Consider the following 19,900-nt stretch of genomic DNA (forward strand, 5'->3'; position numbering starts at 1 on the left):
AGCTCAGCTATCCGTTCTGTCAGGACCTGCATTTGTTGGGCAAGTTCCTCTGTGGTGCTCACCATCAGTACACTGGCCATTGGCGGTGGCATCGTGCTGGCTGGTTCCAATGTTTGGGCTTCCCAACACTCGCTGGCTGCCTGCCTTTCTTCTTCTTCCCTGACCTCCTTTATCAGCTGGGAGTAACTTGGGGGATGTTCCTGCCGTTCTCTTAGTCGGAGATGAAGTAGGATCGGGTTCCGATACTGAGTCCCTCTTACAACCTGAGCCAGTCTGGTCTGATCCATCTGCTCAGCAGTCACTGCTCCCCTCATAACAGCTCTCTGAAGTAGTCTCTCCAGCCTCTGTATATAGGCTGAAATTTTCTCACCCCTTTGCTGTCGGGAATTAATGAATTTACAGTAACTGTCCTCAGGGCCCTCTGCGCTCCCAAAGGTATTATCAAGGGCCTCTAGGCAGTCCTTCACACTGACCTCAGGGTCAGTGAGCTTCAGGGTGCGAATTACATCTAATGCTGGGCCACTAAGGCTCTCTATTAGACATCGTCGCTTTTCTACATCGGGTACGGCCCACTCCCGCAGCATTTCAGTAGTATGCTCCGACAAGAGTTCAAACTCCTCTTCCTCATCAAATAACCTTAACTTACGACAAGAGTTCGACGTAGCATAGGCCAACACAATCTTTTCCAATATATGCCCCTGTGCTTTTGCCCAATCATAGGCTGAGTCTGCCGCCCCTGAGCTAGAGGCTGCAGGACTGGGGCCCAACAAACCCGACATATTAGCCATTATACAAACAGTAGTTTCCTCAAAATATAAACACAATTTTTCCCAATACAGTGGAACACTCAACAGGTGCTTGCGAGGGGTACTGACCCAGGGATCCCGGACGAGCCCCCAAAAATGTAACCCTTCTGCCCCTCTGAGTTGGCAGCAACAAGGGCCGGGTTCAGTATCCAGGGGTTCCGTTTCAGTAACACAATGCATAACTGGCTCGAGCCCCCACCCAGTGACCTGGGACACTCACATACCAAACCCCCCTGGGCGCCTCTAGGAAGCAATATTTCCCCTCTCACAAGCATGGAGTCTGAGTGTAGCAAAATCTTTTTAATAAAGGAAGGAATCAATGCGGCATCCCATTGGAGAAACACCACAAACATGGTTATAACACAAACCATAAACAAAAACCCACCTCCAAGTATGTTTGGCACTGTCCTTTTTCCCCTTAGGGTTTTAAGTCCAATCACCCCAAAGTCCAACAACCCAAAAGTCTCTGGTCAATGCCACCCCAGAGTTCGAGAGTTTATCTGTAGAGGTCCCTCCCCCCAGCCTGGGTAGAAAGGTGCACCTTACGTGGTCCGGGGCCAACTGCCCTGCCTCTCCGTGGGTTATGCTTCTGCCTTCTCCACGAACTGCTCCGCTTTACCAGCTGCTCCACTCTGCTCCTCCAGCCGTCCTCAGAAACTGCTCCGCTCCACCTGCTGCTCTGCTCCATGAGCTGCTCCAGTTCTCTCTGCAAACTGCTCGGCTCCGCTCGCTCTGTGGGCCACTCCACTCGTCCCACAGCTACTCCGCTCTGCCAGCCGCTACGCTGCCACCAGCTGTCCCGTGATCCGCTCCAGCCGTCCCCGCAACTGCTCCACTCCACCAGCTGCTCTGTTCCACAGTATATCTTCAGGCTCCCCCACTAGTTAGCACAGTACTCAGTGCTCTCAGCTCAGTAATTTCAGCTCTTTAGTGATTTCAACTCTTAGTGATTTTCAGCTCTTAGTAGGGGAGCCTCAGTGCTAGTGCACCATTAGCCCAAAGTGAGTTCAGCTCAGTAACCTGTATTTAGATTCTTGAGGGAATAAAAAAAATCAACTCTGACATTCCACAGTGGAGAGAGGAGAGGGTGGAACTGGTGCTTCTGGCTCCACAAGGAGACTGCACCACCAGGCACAGATACCTGTCACCAGCCTCTCTCAATTCACTGGGTTTTGGAACCCATGTCCCTTGTCTAGCAAGTACCACCCAACTGAGGGTGAGTCATTTGTCACCAAGCAGTCCCACAGCTCGGCAGTCTGGGATAGGGTAGGCGTGCCTATGCAAATACACTCTCTGATATTCTTTCCACCAGATGTCAGGGTAGAGCTTATCCTGACTCTGCTTACATTAATAATCATCTTGAACCTGGAAATGGCAGATTTTGGTGTGGAATCTTGATCTGCACAATTTCAGTCAACTCAGTCTTGATTGTTAATGATGTTGTTTACTGTTACCTAATTTATTAGATTTAAAACTAGGTTCTACTTGACCCTTCTCCCTGTGGTCAGAAATCAAAGCTCTTCATTTGTTTTCTTCTGGCCTGCAGGGCTTGTTTTGCTCCATCACTATTAATAGAGTATCAAGGCACATTTCCAATAAAATTACATATAGGGTGTGATAATGTATTCTTGACTCTTATAATGTCAGAGTCCTAAGTATAATCGTTACAGTTTATTTAAGATAATCTCTCTCAGTTTTGAAAGTCTGATTCAAGCAAGGGGCACTTTTAGAACCTTGTGTTCCCCCCTTCAAGATAAGATAATTAACCACCTTCTGTACTTCGAGTTTTTGTTCCCATAAGACCCACATTTTTATAATTAGCTCCTGAAAAATGTAGTTGGGCAGCAGTTACATATACAGCTCCTATATTTGTGACCATAAAACAGATAATTTGCTTGGCAAATGGACTCTGGCACTCATCACTATTGAAATCTTTACAAATATAATCTTTTCAAGTGACTGGCATCACAGATGTATTTGCAGCATTCCCCTGAAAGTATATTAAGTATGGGGATTACCATCAAAGGTGATAGTAAGATGGTACAATCTGGTATGGCACACAAGTAAGAAAGTGGCCCCAGCGACTGTACCAGCAGAGCCGCTGATGGGCGGGGAGGAGCAGCTGGCCCGGGGCTCCCATCAGCAGCCAGAGCACCTGGCCCTTTAAATTGCCACTGGAGTCCTAAGCAGTGTGGGACAGGCAGTGCTAAAGGGCTGGCTGGGGGAGTCTGGCCCCAGCCCTGCCCCTTCTGCCAGAGGCCCTGCCCCTTGCCCAGAAGCCCAGCCAGCCTGCATACTGGTAAGTCCGTTAAGTTAATTTCACCCCGATTACCATACATATCTCAGTAATGTTGGCTCCTTTCAAGGACAAAGTTGCAAAGATTGTAATGGCATCAGTGTGAAGGTGCATATCAACCTGTTTTCTGCACGTGATCTGGGAAAGTAGAGTAACATACTTGCAAAGTCAGGTTTTTGTTAACATGCTGCTGAGCCTTTCAGGTTACACTGGGACCAAATTTAAACAGTACGATGCACAAAGTTGGTTCATATTGTAACATACTCATTTTATAATTTTTAAAAGCGTACGGTAGTCATAATTACATTATAATAACACAAAAGTCCTGAATTTCAGAGTTCATATTCCCACAGCAAATCAGGCCCCTTGGGCCTAGTTTTTCACACAACACTAGTTATAATAGCTGGATATATACGCCAACACACTGAGTTTCCTGAATTTGTGGAATTCTAATTCTAAAGTCTTCACTGCAACAATCTGAAAGAAGGGGCTCGCATCTCACAACCTCGATTTGTTTTTTTAAATAAGCATTCAATCAAAAAGGCACCTACATTCCAGAGAGCTCCGTCCCACACTGCCACTAAGCAATTGCTGAAACTGACGGGTGAAATTCACCCCCCTCCCCTGCCACACACACACAAAGCCCAAGTAAACAGGCTGCAACCCTGCAAGTCTTTGTGTGAGAATTGCTCTGGTGAGTAGGGGCATAGAATCCCCTCTCCCAACCTGGGGCCAGTATTCATGGCTGCCATTCTGGCCTTCAGTGGCTAGTGGCCTCCATTCCACCTGCAGTAAATGGTACCTCATTATGTGTTTATTTCAGTAATGAGAAGCAGTTTCCTATTACAGATCATTCTGAGAATTACTATTTTTGGATCACACTATTGTCAAGCACTGTAAAATCCACTTCCCTTTCTGTGGTCTATGCACGTGCCCGGCCTGGCCCTTGCAAGCAAAGCTCTTTTTGAGTTATCCAGGCATAAAAAATAAGCCACTGGACAATTTTCTTAATGCTTCAATAAACCCAAAATGGCCAAATAGGTTTTCATGAGACTATCCTAAAAATATGCAATTGTGGACCAAGAATAAACACAATTAGTCTCATCACCAAATGGCCATTATTTGGGAAGTTGTAAATGGCTGAAAATATGGGCTTAGGCCCTGATTCAGCAAAGCCTTTAGACACCAGTTATTCAACAAAGCACTTAAGCATGTGCGTAAGTTTCACGAAAGTTAAATCTTTGCCAAGATGGGGCCTTGGAATGGAAGTGGCTCCTCATCATTGGAGCAAATACATAACACGCTGGGCACCCTCACCGCACCTCCTTTTCAAGTCAATAGACCAGATTCGCCTCTTACTCCTATCCTTGTAAAGCAGCATGAACACCATTGTAGTAAATGGCATTTCCTAAACGTAAAACTTGTGTAAGCAGGAGGAATAGCAGGCCTAATGGGAGTTATGGTGCTCAACACCACTCGGGATCAAACCTAGGGCTTGAATCAGACCACACACCTGTGTAAGTCAGGAGTGACTTCACTGCATTCCATAGAGTCCCCCGGGGTAAAACTACCGTGAGATCAGAACAAGGCCCCTCTTGTTGGCCCTGCCTTATGACACTGCTGTGAACACTGTTAATCTATGTAACTGCATGAATTTATTACCGTTACTTTGTCCTCCCTCGGGTCTTCCCTCCAACTGTTTGTTAGGCTCATTTGTATCATCTCTAATTGGCTTTTAAACTCTTTGGGTGGAAATAATGCTTACTTATGTGTTGCACAGTGTGTAGCATTATAGGACCGCAATATTCATTCTGTCTGTCTGCTTGGGTACTTGATCCTTCAAATAGGATCTGAGTACCTCACACCCATACTCCTGCACAGTGCAAAATGAAATAATCCCCATTGATTTCAGGAGCAACTCCTTACAATTACAGTTCCAATAGGCAATGAAAGAGGACTGCCACCAACCAAGTTCTCTGCTGACTCGGTCCTTCTGTTGTGTTATGTCTTGACACACTTGCATAGGGGCTGATCATGAGGCTGCTTATTTCCAACCAGAGAACTAAAGAATGGCATCTGCCAGAACACTCTACACCAAACCTCGGCTCTCCTCAGACGTTGGGTAGGCTCAGATCCAGATGTCATGGCTCAGTGCACTCTTTGTAATAGGTACACACCAGAGCTCATGACTTCAAACATCCTCAAAAGCTTAGGGAAGTTTGGATCCAATTCCAGATTGGGAATCAAACTCACAGCTCAGCCCCATCTCTAGCTGGGATAGGGTCATATCCTGCCCTCATGCACACCACAGCCAAGCTGATTAACTGCACAGCGCACAGCCTTGTTAGGTGAAAACTGGGATGGTAGAAATCCTGCCCCCAGAATGCAGAACAGCAGCACAGTCACTACTGCAGCCTCTGAACCTAGAAACCATACAGCACGTTCGCTCCATGGAAAAGAAAGGCCAGTGAATCAGTGTACTGATTCTCTGGCCCAGCCCCAACTCCTGCTCTACTCCTGAGCAGTGTGCAAGCAATCTCCATAGATCTGTGCTCCACAGTGCACAGGGGGTGCACACCTCGACATGGCTTCCCAGCATGCTAGTCTCCGGGCAGTAGCACTGCACTGGTCTCATTGTATCAATGGCCATAAAAAGAGAGGCAGGGTTTGCCCCACATTGAACATGGACATAGGTAAATTCTATTGAGAGTGCAGTGGAGTGGCAGTCCTGACTTGTTTCAGTGCATGCAGGATGCAGACCACAATCCTGGTTAGCGTTAAACCTCTGCAGAGTGAGGGAATGGTGTGAAAAATGGAATTCACTGTTCAAAGGCTTCCACTGTGTGCAGGAATCACACCACCCACCTCTGAAAGGCAGCCACCTCTTGGGTGATCATTGGTATCTGATCGGTGCACTGTATGTGTTTTTATTAGTGCAAAACCAGTTTGATTGTAAACTGTGTTCCAGATGTTTAAATGCAGATGGGATGAATGTTTGACTGGAATTCAATTTCTTATTGCCTACCTTGAAGCACAGTCATCTTGAATATATTATATATACAAATACACACATCAGATCTGCTTTGGCTATTGAAACAGTTTCAGGTAATTACATAAAATTAGTGCATATCTTTACTTTTATGGTAAAGTAACTTTCTAAGAAATGCTATTGAAGTGCAGCGATGTCTTCCCACAATGACCAGTGCTTCAGAGGGAATGAACAGAATGGGTAATTATCAAAGCAGCAAAGAATCCTGTGGCATCTTATAGACTAACAGACGTTTTGGAGCATGAGCTTTCGTGGGTGAATACCCACTTCCTCAGATGCATGTAATGGAAATATCCAGGGGCAGGTATATATATGTGTGCTAGCAAGCAAGCTAGAGATAACGAGGTCAGTTCAATCAGGGAGGATGAGGCCCTGTTCTAGCAGTTGAGGTGTGAAAACCAAGAGAGGAGAAACTGCTAGAACAGGGCCTCATCCTCCCTGATTGAACTGACCTCGTTATCTCTAGCTTGCTTGCTAGCACACATATATATACCTGCCCCTGGATATTTCCATTACATGCATCTGAGGAAGTGGGTATTCACCCACGAAAGCTCATGCTCCAAAACGTCTGTTAGTCTATAAGGTGCCACAGGATTCTTTGCTGCTTTTACAGATCCAGACTAACACGGCTACCCTCTGATACTTGGTAATTATCAAGTGATCCATCTCCTGTTGCCTAGTCCCAGCTTCTGGCAGCCAGAGATTTAGGGACATCCAGAGCATAGGTTTGTGTCCCTCAACATCTTGTCTAATAGCCATTGATAGGCCTATCCTCCAATCTAATTCTCTTTTGAACTCAGTTATACTTTTGACTTTCACAACATCCCCTCACAGCAAGTTTCTCAGGTTGACTGCATTATGTAAAGAAGTGCTTCCTTATGTTTGTTTTAAAACTGCTGCATATTAATTTCATCAGCTGACCCTAAGTTCTTGTATTATGTAAAGGGGTAAATAACACTTCCCTACTCACTTCCTCCACATCATTATGATTTGATAGACCTCTCAAATAGCCCCCTTTAATAATCTCTTTTCTAAGATGGACAGTCCCAGTATTCCTAATCTCTCCTCATATGGAAACTGTTCCATAGTCCTAATCATTTTTGTTGCCCTTTTCTGTATCTCTTCCAATTCTAATATATCTTTACTGAGATGGGGCAACCAGAACTGCACACAGTATTCAAAATGTGGGCATACCTCTACCCAGATATAACACAACCCGATATAAGGCGGGTTTGAATACAAGGCAGTAAAGCTCTGACACACTGCTCTGAGCAGCATTAACAGTGCTGGGCCAGGCCAGGGCCAAGGGGGTCAATAAGGGGCAGAGGGTCTCAGGGGCATTCAGGGGCTCCCGCCTCCTGGGGTCTGGGGGGCAGGAGCTGTAGGAGGGCACTTTTGGGGGCCCTGCAGTCCCAGAGTGGCCTGGGGGATTAGCGGGGGGCCAGGAGCAGCCCACTCTGCTTCCCTCACCCCTGCCCCAGCCGTGTCGCTCAGGGGAGGGTGCTTGGGGGAAGGGATTGCCCCCCTCCCCCCGCACTCACCAGCAGTGGTGGAAGCAGAGCAGCTCGGCCCCAGCCTGCTTCACTCCGCCAGCTCCCAGCCGCAGTGCTCCACTTCTCACCACAGGTGAGTACGGGGTGGGGGGGGAACGTCCCTTCCCCAACCTCCCCGCACTCACCTGCGATGGGAAGCAGAGCGCTGTGGCTGAGAGGTGGCAGAGTGGAGCGGGCTGGGGCCGCATTGCTCCGCTTCCCACCACCGGTGACTGCGGAGGGAGTCCTTTCCCCAACCTCCCAGCGGAGCAGCCCAGCTCCACTCTGCCAGCTCCCAGCCGTGGCACTCTGCTTCCCACCGCAGGTGAGTGCAGGACCTTTCACCAGCTGCCCCCCAGTGACACAGCTGGAGCCGGGGCAAGGAAAGCAGAGCAGGCTGGGGCCACGTCGCTCCACTTCCCACTGTAGGTGAGTGGGGGGGGGCATCCTTTTCCCAACCTCTCCACACTCACCGACACCAGGAAGCGGAGCGCCGTGGCTGGGAGCTGGCAGGGTGGAGTGGACTGGGGCCAGGCTGCTCCGCTTCCCGCCGCTGCTGGTGAGTGCCTGTCAGGGGGCGGAGGATAGGGGTCAGAGCAGTCAGGGGACAGGGGTGTTGGGTAGAGGGTGGGGTCCTAGGGGTGATTAGGGATGGGGGCAGTCTGGGAACAAGGAACGGGGGCAGGGGGCCAAAGCAAGTTTGATATAACGTGGTCTCACCTATAACGCGGTAAGATTTTTTGTCTCCCAAGGACGGTGTTATATCGGGGTAAAGGTGTAGTGGCATTATGATATTGTCTGTCTTATTATCTATCCCATTCCTACGGGTTCCTAACATTCTGTTAGCTTTTTTGATCGCTTCTGCCCACTGAGTGGATGTTTTCAGAGAACTATCCACAATGACTCCAAAATCTCTTTCTTGAGTGACAGAAGCAATTTAGATCCCATCATTTCATATATATAGTTAGGATTATTTTTTCTAATGTGCATTAGTTTGCACTTATATAATTGAATTTCATCTACCATTCTGTAACCCAGTCACCTAGTTTTGTGAGATCCCTTTGTAACTCTTTATAGTCTTCTTTGGACTTAACTATCTTGAGTAATTTTGTATCATCTGTAAACTTTGCCACCTCACTGTTTACCCCATTTTCCCAGATCATTTATGAATATGTTGAACAGCACTGGTCCCAGTACAGATCCTTGAGGGACCCTACTATTTTCCTCTTTCCATTGTGAAAACTTACCATTTACTCCTACCCTGTGTTTCCTGTCTTTTAAGCAGTTACTGATCCATGAGAGGACCTTCCCTGTTTTCCTATGACTGCTTACTTTGCTTAAGAGCCTTTGATTTGGGACCTTGTCAAAGCTTTTCTGAAAGTCCAAGAACACTATATCTACTGAATCACCCTTGTCTACATGCTTGTTGACGCCTCAGTGAATTCTAATAGATTGGTGAAGCATGATTTCCCTTTATAAAAAACATATTGACTCTTCCCCAGAAAATCTTGTTCATCTATGTGTCTGATAAGTCTGTTCTTTATTATAGTTTCAAGCATTTTGCCTGGTACTGACATTAGGCTTACTGACCTGCAATTGCCAGGATCACCTTTGGAGTCTTTTTAAAAAATCTGCAGTACATTAGCAATCCTCCAGTTATCTGTACAGAGGCTGATTTAGCCGATAGGTTACATACCACCATTAGTAGTTCTGAAATTTCATATTGGGGTCCTTCAGATGTCTTGGATAAATACCATCCTGGTTCTGGTGACTTACTACTATTTAAATTTATCAATTTGTTCCAAAACTTCCTCTCCACTGCACCTCAATCCAGGACTGTTCCTAAGATTTGTCACCTAAAAAGAACGGCTCAAGTGTGGGAATGTCTCTCATATCCTCTGCAGTGAAGACCGATGGAAATAATTCATTTAGTTTCTCCGCAACAGCCTTGTATTCCTTGAGTGCTGCTTTTAGCACTTTGACCATCCACTGGCCCTACTGATTGTTTGGGAGGCTTCCTGCTTCTGATGTACTTGAAAGATTTTTTGCTATTAGTTTTTGTGTATTTTGGTAGTTGCTTTACAAATAGGTTTGTTTGTTTGTTTATTGCCAACCTAATTATATGTTTACACTTGACTTGCCAGAGTTTATGCTTCTTTCTATTTTCCTCAGTAGGATTTGACTTCCAATTTTTAAAGGATGTATTTTTACCTCTAACTATCTCTTTTACTTTGCTGTTTAGCCATTGTGGCATTTTATTTGTTCTCTTACTGTTTTTTTATACAATTAGTTTGAGTCTCTATTAATTTGTTCTTGTTAAATTTCCATTTAATAGTGTCTTCATTTTTGTGTAGTTTCCTTTTTTGAAGTTAAATGTCACTGTGGTGGGTGGGTTTCATTGGCATCTGTCCCCCCACCCCAAGGATGTTAAATTTAATGATACGGTTGTTATTACCAAGCAGTTCAGCTATAGTTACCTCTTGGACCAGATCCTGCGCTCCAGTTAGTAATAAATCAAGAATTGTCTCTCCCCTTGTGGTTTCCAGGACCAGCTGCTCCAAGAAGCAGTCATTAATGGTGAATAGAAATTTTATCTCTGCACCCTGTCCTACGGTGACATTACCCAGTCAAAACGGAGGTAGTTGAAACCCCCATTATTATTAGGTTTTCTGTTTTTGTAGCCTCTCTAATCTCCTTGAGCATTTCACAATCACAGTCACCATCCTGGTCAGGTGGTCAGTAGTAGACTCCTGCTGCTATACTTTTATTATTCAAGCATGGAATTTCTATCCATAGAACTATTATGATACAGCCCAAACTTTAAAGGTTGTTGTTGCTGCTCTGTTAGAAAACTTCAGTGGAAGAGAATATGATAAAATGATTAACACAGCCAGGATCCAAGAGCAAAGAGAATTAAAAAGTTGGAATCTCCCTTACCTTTTTGCCGTTCACAAAGAAAACCAGTTGATCGGTTGTCCTTTCTGAAGCCATCCTGTGCACTTGCCCAAATTCACTCTAGAGATCACAGAGCAGGCCTACACACTATAAGAAAGTAAGCACTACTGGCATCAAGACATGCAATGTGTGTCGACGTAGGAATGTTTGACATATTTCCACCCCAAGTTGCATAAGAATCTATCTGGAGGCATGCCAGCTGCAAGTGGCTAGTGCTTCTGCAGCAGTAATGATAGAACAGGAGAAACTGAAAGAATAAAGTGGCCTGCCCCCGATATAGCAATAGATTAATTTGAAAAACTATTTAATTTCATTTCCATTCAGAAAGACACTGCCATGCTTGATGCACCCAAAATCTGGCTCTATTAGAGCTTACAGAATTAACAGCATTTTGTGTTGAGTTCCACATAGTTTTTCCAACCATTATCACTGCACTGAACCAAGAACACTTGTGATTTTTTTATACTTGCCCTTTCCAACAACAACCAACCTCAGCATCAATTTTCCCCCCTCTTAATTTTTACTTCATATACAGAGATCAGTTAGCAGAGTCACTGTGAGATTATTTCATCATTTTTTCGCATACAGTTTGTAACGCTCCAGTGCTTTTCATATGAAAGGAATTTTAAAAAATAAAATAAAATAAAAACACACTCTCTGCATGCTTATAAAGGACTACTGATAACTAGGTCCTTATGCCCCAATCCAGCTGTGCATTTAAGCACCTGTGACCTTAAGCATGTAAGTAGCCATACAGAGGGCAATGCGGCAACTCACACGCTTAAATCACAAGTGTTTTAAATGTTTTGAGGATCAAGGGCTAGGCATAATGTTCTCATTTTGGCTCCGAGGGCTTGGCCCTACTAGTTTGTTGTATCCTTACCTTATGTGGGTCTGGCATGTGGCATGACAGAAAAGGAAACAGTCAATTCCCTGGGTACGAATTTGTGTTCACCTTCCTTGTTTTTGTTTTTTCCCCAGTTTCTCTGTTAAACGACTGTCATTTCTCCTTGGTTTTAAACCTGGCTTCTCATTGGCTGTTCCAGGGCATTCCACAAAGCCCTCCACCAAGGCATGGCAAGCTTGTGCTGCTGTGCATTTCTTTACCTAGGAATCATCATCATCATCTTAATTTCTAGCTCCATGTGAATTACCCTGTAGGTTCCAACACAGTTCCAAAAATCGAAGAAGAGAAAAATGGTCACTGTGTAATGACGAATCTTCTTTGCTCTACGCTGCTTTCTGTAACTTTTCCTTTGTTCATTTCCTTTCTTTATAGGCAGTCACTTCCAAGCACTTTGTTTTACTAGTATTAACTGCCTTTAGCATCCTCAGAATACCTGGGAAAGAGTCACTTCCAGCTGTTTTCCACAACTGCTCTGATCAGCTCAAGCAAGTTTAAAAGTGAAACTAAGAAACTGAAAACAACCACCGCATCCAGAAGCAGGGTCATCTTGAGTACTCTGGCAGACTGTCAGAGCAGCCACCACTGGTGCATGCATTATTTTACTAGCACTTGTTTGTTTTCTGCACTCTACTTCATGGGCTCTCAGTAGGAGTGCTGAGGACAATACCTGTCAGCAGTGGGTTCGGCATTGACTCAGCAGCACATTGTGTAAATGCCAGCATAGCCCAGGGCAGACAGCGTTCAGCCCCCATTTCAGAGAACTTGGAAGACTTGCTCAAGCAGGTTCGTGAAATGGGGCTGAACACAGTTTGGCCTGGATTACATTTGCAGTTAATGCATGTGCATCATCAGAGCCAAACTCCAGGGTTTTCGCTGCCCCAAGCGGCAGGGGAAAAAAATAAAAAAAAAAAAGTCACGATCGGCGGCAGTTCCACCATGCCGCTTTCTTCTTCAGTGGCAATTCGGCGGCAGGTCCTTCCCTCAGAGAGGGACCAAGGGACCTTTCCATGGGCCGCCCCAAGCACCTGCTTGCTGAGCTGGTGCCTGGAGGCAGCCCTGTGCATCATTCTGAAGGGGTGCTGAAAGTGCTGTTGAGACCAGTTTCCTTGCATCCCTTATTCTGCTGTATGCAGTGCCAGCTCCAGCTTTTTTGCCGCTCCAAGCAGCGGGGGAAAAAAAAACTATTGAGCTGCCGCCAAAGAGCCGCCGAAGAGGAAGACAATGAGTGAAGGACCCACTGCCGAATTGCCGCCCATCCAGAGAAGGCTGATTGAGCTGCCACTAAAGTGCCGCCACCGCCGGTCTGGACGTGCCACCCTGACAACGGACAGACATGCCACCCCTTTCTATTGGCCACCCCAGGCACCTGCTTCCTTCGCTGTTGCCTGGAGTGGCACTGGCTGCATGGTAGTGTTAGATGGGTCACAATTTTTTTTTCCCCTTGAGGCAATTCTTTTTCAGGAAATCTGTTACATCGGTCGATATATCTGTGTGTCACATACATATACAATATCCTAATGTAATAAAGATTCAACCTCGAATTCAACGTAACATTTTAAAATTGGTTTGTAATATTGCAAGTGACAAGTCAAAACCATGTGTATTGCAAGTAACAAGTCAAAACCAAAATGTATCAAAGCCATCTTAAAACACTATAAACATGTAGAGTACTTATTTAAAGATCAAGTATATTTCAGTTTCCTAATCCTTTTTTTTCCCTAATGCAAGATGTTCTTTGTATGTTCAAAGAACACTGACAATTTAATGTGTAAATCACATGTTATTTAAGTAATGCCAGGCTCTGTACTGAATATTTTAGGGTCATGCCCATTGGTAAGGGTGCAACCAGCTCCAGCTTTTCATTATAAGGCTTATTTTAGCTCTGTCTACTTTATCCATGTACATAGCTCTGGACCTCATCACTATAGTATTTGTGCACCACACAAACATTAACGTACTTATTCTCAAGTCACCCCGTTGATGCAGGGCAGCGCTATTATCCCCATTTCACAGGTGGGGAACTCAGGCATAAAGGAAGACATTTTCAAAAGTCCCTAAATGATTTAGGAGCACATGGAACTTGTTCCCCTAGGTGTCTTAGATGTTTTTGAAAATCCCACCCAAGGATGCTGACTGTTATATGAATTTAGATGCAACAAATGGGCCCAAGAAATCAGCGCTGTTATCATGATCGAGTTGCTGTCCAACATTAAACAGTTTTAAATGAGGTTTGGGATAAAGACATAGAAAAGAAGGGAAAACAGTTAAAGCATTTGATATATGAAGTATTAAATGAGGTTTTCATTTAAACATCCCCTGTTCCCTTTCCCTTTAGCTGGAGAGAGTTTTTAAAAGGAATAAAAACCTGTTTGACAGTCTCTTAGACGGGATTAACTCGTTTTTTGAGAAAAGAGGAAAGTTAGTTGTCATGGTCTGGAACGGTCATAGTTCCTGTTAACAGCACCCCCTCCCCCATTTTCTAGAAGACAAATACACAAGGAGAAGAGAAAGAACAGCAAAGGTAGAATAAGCTTTGGTCTCTGGTGTTGACTCTCACTTGCAACCTCAGTGCAGTAAAAACAGACAAAGCATACAATTTTATCAGCTAATATGAGATCTGGTGAATTTGTATGAACATCAGGTTGTTTAGGGCATTGCTTTTAGCTGCCTTTTTCAGATCACAGGCTTATAGTAATGTTGCAAAATATGTGGTCTTGGCCAGCTAAACTAGGCTCTTATTAAACAGAAAGGAAAATGGCAGAGAAAGGGAAGAGATGAGATAAAGTAGAGAGGGGAAAGGACACATTTGGGGGGTGGGGGAAGACAGAAAGTTTCACATCCAAGGTGGTGTTCGGGATTCAGCCAGAGCTGATGGAGGTGGTGATGCTACCTCTCTGGCCTGGTCTGGTCAGGATGTCCATCAGGATCAAGATGATGAAGGCCTGGAATCCCAGGAGACTGTGGCCATGATGATGAAGCTCACTCCAGCAGCCAGTTTTTTCCTAACACCCCTTTCTTTGAGGATCCCAAAAGGGAGTGAAAGGCAGAATAGCCCATCCCTTCATTATTTTGTCCACCAATTACTCAATCTCTTACACCCCAGTTTTGGTTCATTGCTTTCTGGTCCTCTACTCCTTTTGTTTACCAGTCATAGTCTTAACATAGTGCTTGAGTTATATCCGTAGGTCTTTTTGTCTGTACCATTCAGTCTGTCTCACTTTTGTAATTTTTTCCGTCAACATTTGTTGTGATAGGCTATTGTGACATCCACGAACTTTCATTCACTTCTTACAGCTGAGCTCACAATTAGGATAAATTTGTAGACCCAATTAACACAGCAGGCCCAGACCCTCAAAGGTGTTTAGGCATTTAACTCCCACTGACTGCAGCTGACTTGCAGTTAGTGGAAGTTATGTGCCTAAATACCTTTGAGGACCTGGGCTCAAATGACTTGCCAAAGGCCACACATGGATCCTGTGTCAAGACAAGGAACTGAACCAAGAATTCCTAAGTCCAATATCAGTGGTTTAACCACACGACCATCCCCCTCTAACTTTAACAACAAAAGGCATCCCTTTGGTATAAATACCCTCATGTTTAACCTCAGGCTATAAGAGAAGTTTGAGTGTCAGAACACTGATTAGTGGCCACACTATTTTTGGAGGGCACTGAAAGTGTAACCAGTTTCTGATGGGTAAAAAGTGTCCTTTTGTCTACTCATAACTCAGAAGTGGGTTGATTTTACAAGTTCACATTTCCCACACACTCACAACTCCTTACATCACTAGTGCAGAGGGGAGTTTGAAATAAACTGAGTCTAAAACCTAAAAAATTATGGAAGTTTTTTTGCAGTCTGACTGGTTAATCCTGTGGATCTAGCAAGTGCAGTGAATTAATCATCCAATTCGTTAGGTGATTACTATTACTGATTATATGTATAGGGTGCACTCACCAGCAGAAGGCCCTCCTTGTGTCAGGATGCAGAGTTTCAGGGACTCTTCCTTTCCAACATCCCCTGGGTCCTGGTTCTGCAATGATCTGCTGCCTCTGTGGCTTAGCCCTCCAGCCAGATCAGCTTTCAGTCCAGACCCCTTCTGAGGTAAGCGAAAACAAAGTAAATCTCAACTCAAAATAGCCACTAACCATTGAATTCCATAATATAAACACTAATCCTTCATACAGACCCAAAACCAGGAAAGGGTTACTTGGGTTAAGGCAGGGAGATCCTGTCTTTCCAGTCCTGGCTTCATCCAGATCTGGCCTTTATCAAAGCAGCCAGACCTTTTTTCCTAGCCGGCTGGGCTCTGATTGATCTCTGCCTGCTCCTGGCCTTTCTAGATGCTAGAGGATCAACTCTAGCTGATTCTGCCTGCAGCTGAGCTTGGGAAGCCTCTCTAGGCATCCCCTGGAGGCCTGACCTGGCTGCTCTTCCCTTTGTTGCATTTTATTTTTACTTAAAGTAAATTTAGTTGTTGTATGACAACATTCATGGGTTCAGCTCTGGTGGCTACAGTCTCAAATTCAACAGAGTTACCTGTGCTTGTTTTAGATTTAGAGCTCACAGGAACACATGAAGCCATGGGCAAGTAACACAAACAATTACAAGAACAAGGTCCACTATCTTTTATCCATTTTATTAAAGTTACCAACAAAGTTATGAATGTCAGAACATATACAACTCCTAGATATATCCATGCACCAATTATAACTACAGACATACTCACATCCTAATGTTAGGGACTGATGGGTTTCTCATGTATTGATCATCAGCAGAGAGATGGTGCCTGCTGGAGTTTTCCTGCAGGAAGCTCAATTTTCCCACTCTGGGCACCAAATGCTTGGTAGACCCTATTACAAGTGCCATAAAAGTATAAGGAGACACAGTTCCCGCCCTAAGGCATTTACCACCTACACTGGGCAAACACATGAAAAGATAACAACAGTTAACAAACGGATGGAAAAGGAAACAGAGGGAAAGAGTTACAACAAATAAAGGTGATGAAGATTGGGGGGTTTATGGTGTCTTTGCAGCTTATTCCGATTTTTCTGTCAATGGAAATAGGGGAAGTATGTTTGGATAGCACTGGAGGGCAGATTAGTGATGGAAGATTCAGTTAAAGAAGTGGCTTCTGAGTGGAGATTTGAAGGAAAGTGATGTAGATTGGTGCCCTAGAAGGAAGCTGTGGAAAAAAAAGGCATGAAGGCACTAATGAGAGGAAGAGGAGAAGAGAAAAAGAGCATTTCCTAGAAGCAGTCAGACTTTGGAATAGTCGAATATCTTTGGGAAATTGATTCCACAACTGGACACCCTTGATGGAGAATGCCTTCTTTTCAGGTCTCAGTGCTTCCATATTAACCTAAGATACATCTAGAATGGTGACTGAGCACAGGTCCAAGCATGTGGTTGTACCAGAATCCCCTTACCTTCAACATCTCAGCTTCAGAAACATGGGTTTCAGGGCATGTACGAGACAAGAATGCTAGCACGTCTGAGCGGTGAACACACCTCTGGCTGTGGCAGAGCCCCATACTCACACCAGTGTGTAGTGTGGAAGGGGCATGTACAGTGTCCTGAGTTCAGTAGTCCTCCAGCTCCATTCCTACGCTGTACTGGACTTTCTTCTTCCTGATCCTTTTGTGATCTGCAAAGGTCCCTGTCCCCCCATTCTCACCGTAGTAGTGACCTGCACTGACCACATCAGAACAATTTTCCACTGCACTCTTTTCACCAGTACATGTGATCATATAAAATGCTCCAACAGCAGCCACCTAGTCCGCTGAGCACACCTGGGTGCTCATCAATGTGTGGTCAGCGGACACCGTCCTCCACGACTTTTCCTGCAGCACCAGGAACTTACACCTGTATTAAGAAGTTTTGGAGGAATGCAGTGAGCATTGTACTCGGGCCCAGTGCAAGGCTCTGGTACTGGGGGCAAAAGACTCCAGCTGTCACTCCTGGAGGGGTCCTCCAACATACTCACTCTTCAAGGAACTGAGCCATGTGCTCTCCAGGGCTCCCAGTACTGAGCCTGAAGTGACACACAACCCCCTCCTCAGTCCTGCTGGCCTCACTATCCAACACAATGCCCATGAAGGCCAGAAGATGGAGGCAGAGGGGACCACATAGGAAGAGGTGCACATTATCCCACACTTCTACTCAAAGGAGCTAATTCAGCAAGCCCCTCCTGACAAGCCAGAGGAGGACTCCGAGACTCAGCAGGAAGTGGACCCCAAAGCTGATAAGTTCAAATCCCACACTCCTCACCAACATCCCCTCCCTCTTTGTCTGGGACTGCATGAAGGACTGGAAGGTCAATGGTCCCCAACCAAGACATAACTGTAGATACAACATTTTGTTGAATTACCACAAATAACTATAAATTTTGTCAGAAGCCAAAAAAAAATAAAGGGAAAGCAGCATTTTTCTTCGCGTAGTAAAGTTTCAAACCTATATTAAGGCAATGTTCAGATGTAAAATTTTGAAAGAACAATCATAATTTGTTCAGAGTTATGAACAACCTCCATTTCCGAGGTGTTCATAACTCTGAGGTTCTATTGTATCAGCAAACTATCATATTGCCCCTGATCTGTGCATTTGTCTGCCAATAGGCTGACAGTGAAGGAGGAAGTGGAAAAGTCCAGTTTGGTTCTCCAAAGTTGCATCTGTTTTCTGCTTCTTTCAAGATCATAGACATTCACAAAATAACCCTCCCCCCCTAAACACACACACATGGAGCCACATAGAAGGGTAGGTTCAGTTTAGTAGCAGGGCTGGTTATGTACAAGAAGAAGGGGAGTCTTTGCTCCTCCAAGAAATGTGACACAGTCACAGTACAAGTGTTTTCAAGCATCCACGTCCTGGTGTCCACAGCCTCCTGCTCGGAGCCATGCTGCACAATCCAGGAGAAAAGGGGTTAGGTGAAGAATCACTCCAGTGGCTGCAAAAAACACAATGCTGTGTCCCTTTGCGGCAGGGAGCTGAGTGGCTTGTGGTCTTGAAAGTTTAAGGAACAATATACAGTTGTGACGTGACTTTCTTTTCCCGTTCCTTTCTCCGCTTTTCGCTGGACGAAGGGCAGATTTACTGACACTGCAGGAGCTGTTGGAAATGGATGGGCATATGCAATGGTTAGCTTTTCCCACTCCACGCAGGCACTGTCTTCTCGCTTACAATATAGTCTATCTCCATTCAAATTGCCTGCCAGTCCCAAAAGCATATGTCAGCAATTTCTGGTGTAGAAGAAACTCCAGTTGGCTCTTAATGTCAACAGAAGCACAAGTATGCTCGTCCACTTCATAGCTCACTAAGTCCCTCCATTCAGTGATACATAGGGGGTGGCAAGCAGCGCAAACATCTCTTGGTACAGAATGTCAATCCACACTACAGGACTGGAAGTTTCTAATTGGTACTTTCAAAAACTGCTATGTTCTCTCACTGATGGCCGCCTTAAAAGAAGAAATAAGAACCATTAATGTTGCACCTGAATAAATGTGCACACAGCCCAATCATACACAATTTAGACAATGTTTAAAAAAAAATTATTCATGTACTACCATTTTCAGCAGTGCTCCTTTTGCAAAAGTGTCCGCGGACCAAGGATAATGAAACAATTTGTTCCTGAAATGCTGAGAAGAATCGATATTGTGGCCTTCAACAGCAAAGTTTTACTATGGCAAGGCGGATTTCTTTCCCACTTTCAAGGAAAAGATAAAATACAATGCTGCTCTTCTGACTTAACTGGCAGGAACAGAGCCAGGGACAATAGGGGCAGACAGAGGAGGACACTGGGGACTGTTCATTGGGATCAATGGAAGGAGTCAGGAACAGTATGAGGAAAAGGGAGCACGGGCTATTGAGTGGGAGGAACAGGGTGCACCAGGAGGAATGTTTTTTCTGGAGGCCGGAGGCATTAATGATCTGGCTCCTGGAGCAGGATGTGTGGTTCGGCAAACGGGAGCTTGCCAACAGGGAGATGCCTGTTGTAGTCCCTGATACAAATGATAGTGGGATGGATTTGGGTCCCACCTGCCGCAACAGCCATTGCCAGTATCTTCTGGCACCTCCTCCTCCGGCTATTGCTCCTCCGCATCTGCAGCCGATCTGCTCCTGAGGCTGCAAAACTACAGGCACACACCCTGCACTGGCACCCAAAACCCTCCAGTGGGAGCTCTGGACCATGCAGAAGGGGAACAATGAGCCCAAGACTGTGCCTGAAGGCCAGCATGTGTCTTGGCCCCAATCCCCACACAGGAGGTATCCTCCTTTTTACGGAAGTTTTCCACAGCTGTTCTGGGGAATAAAATCGCTTCCTCTCCATTAAATAAAATCCATATCGCTAACCGCACCCTGGTGTC

At 45.2% G+C, this 19,900-nt stretch overlaps 1 protein-coding gene across 1 annotated transcript in view; it reads right to left on the minus strand.

The window, feature by feature from the left end:
- Positions 1 to 10,697, minus strand: part of XDH (xanthine dehydrogenase) — an 81,958-nt gene extending 71,261 nt beyond the window's left edge. The window contains exon 1 of the mRNA XM_030557368.1: positions 10,621 to 10,697. Coding sequence (XP_030413228.1) covers positions 10,621 to 10,674 — 54 coding nt within the window. The 5' untranslated portion in view covers positions 10,675 to 10,697. The remainder of the gene's footprint in view (positions 1 to 10,620) is intronic.
- Between the last annotated feature and the right edge of the window lie 9,203 nt (positions 10,698 to 19,900).

Source organism: Gopherus evgoodei, chromosome 3, assembly GCF_007399415.2.
Source record: "Gopherus evgoodei ecotype Sinaloan lineage chromosome 3, rGopEvg1_v1.p, whole genome shotgun sequence".
Taxonomy (NCBI): domain Eukaryota; kingdom Metazoa; phylum Chordata; order Testudines; family Testudinidae; genus Gopherus; species Gopherus evgoodei.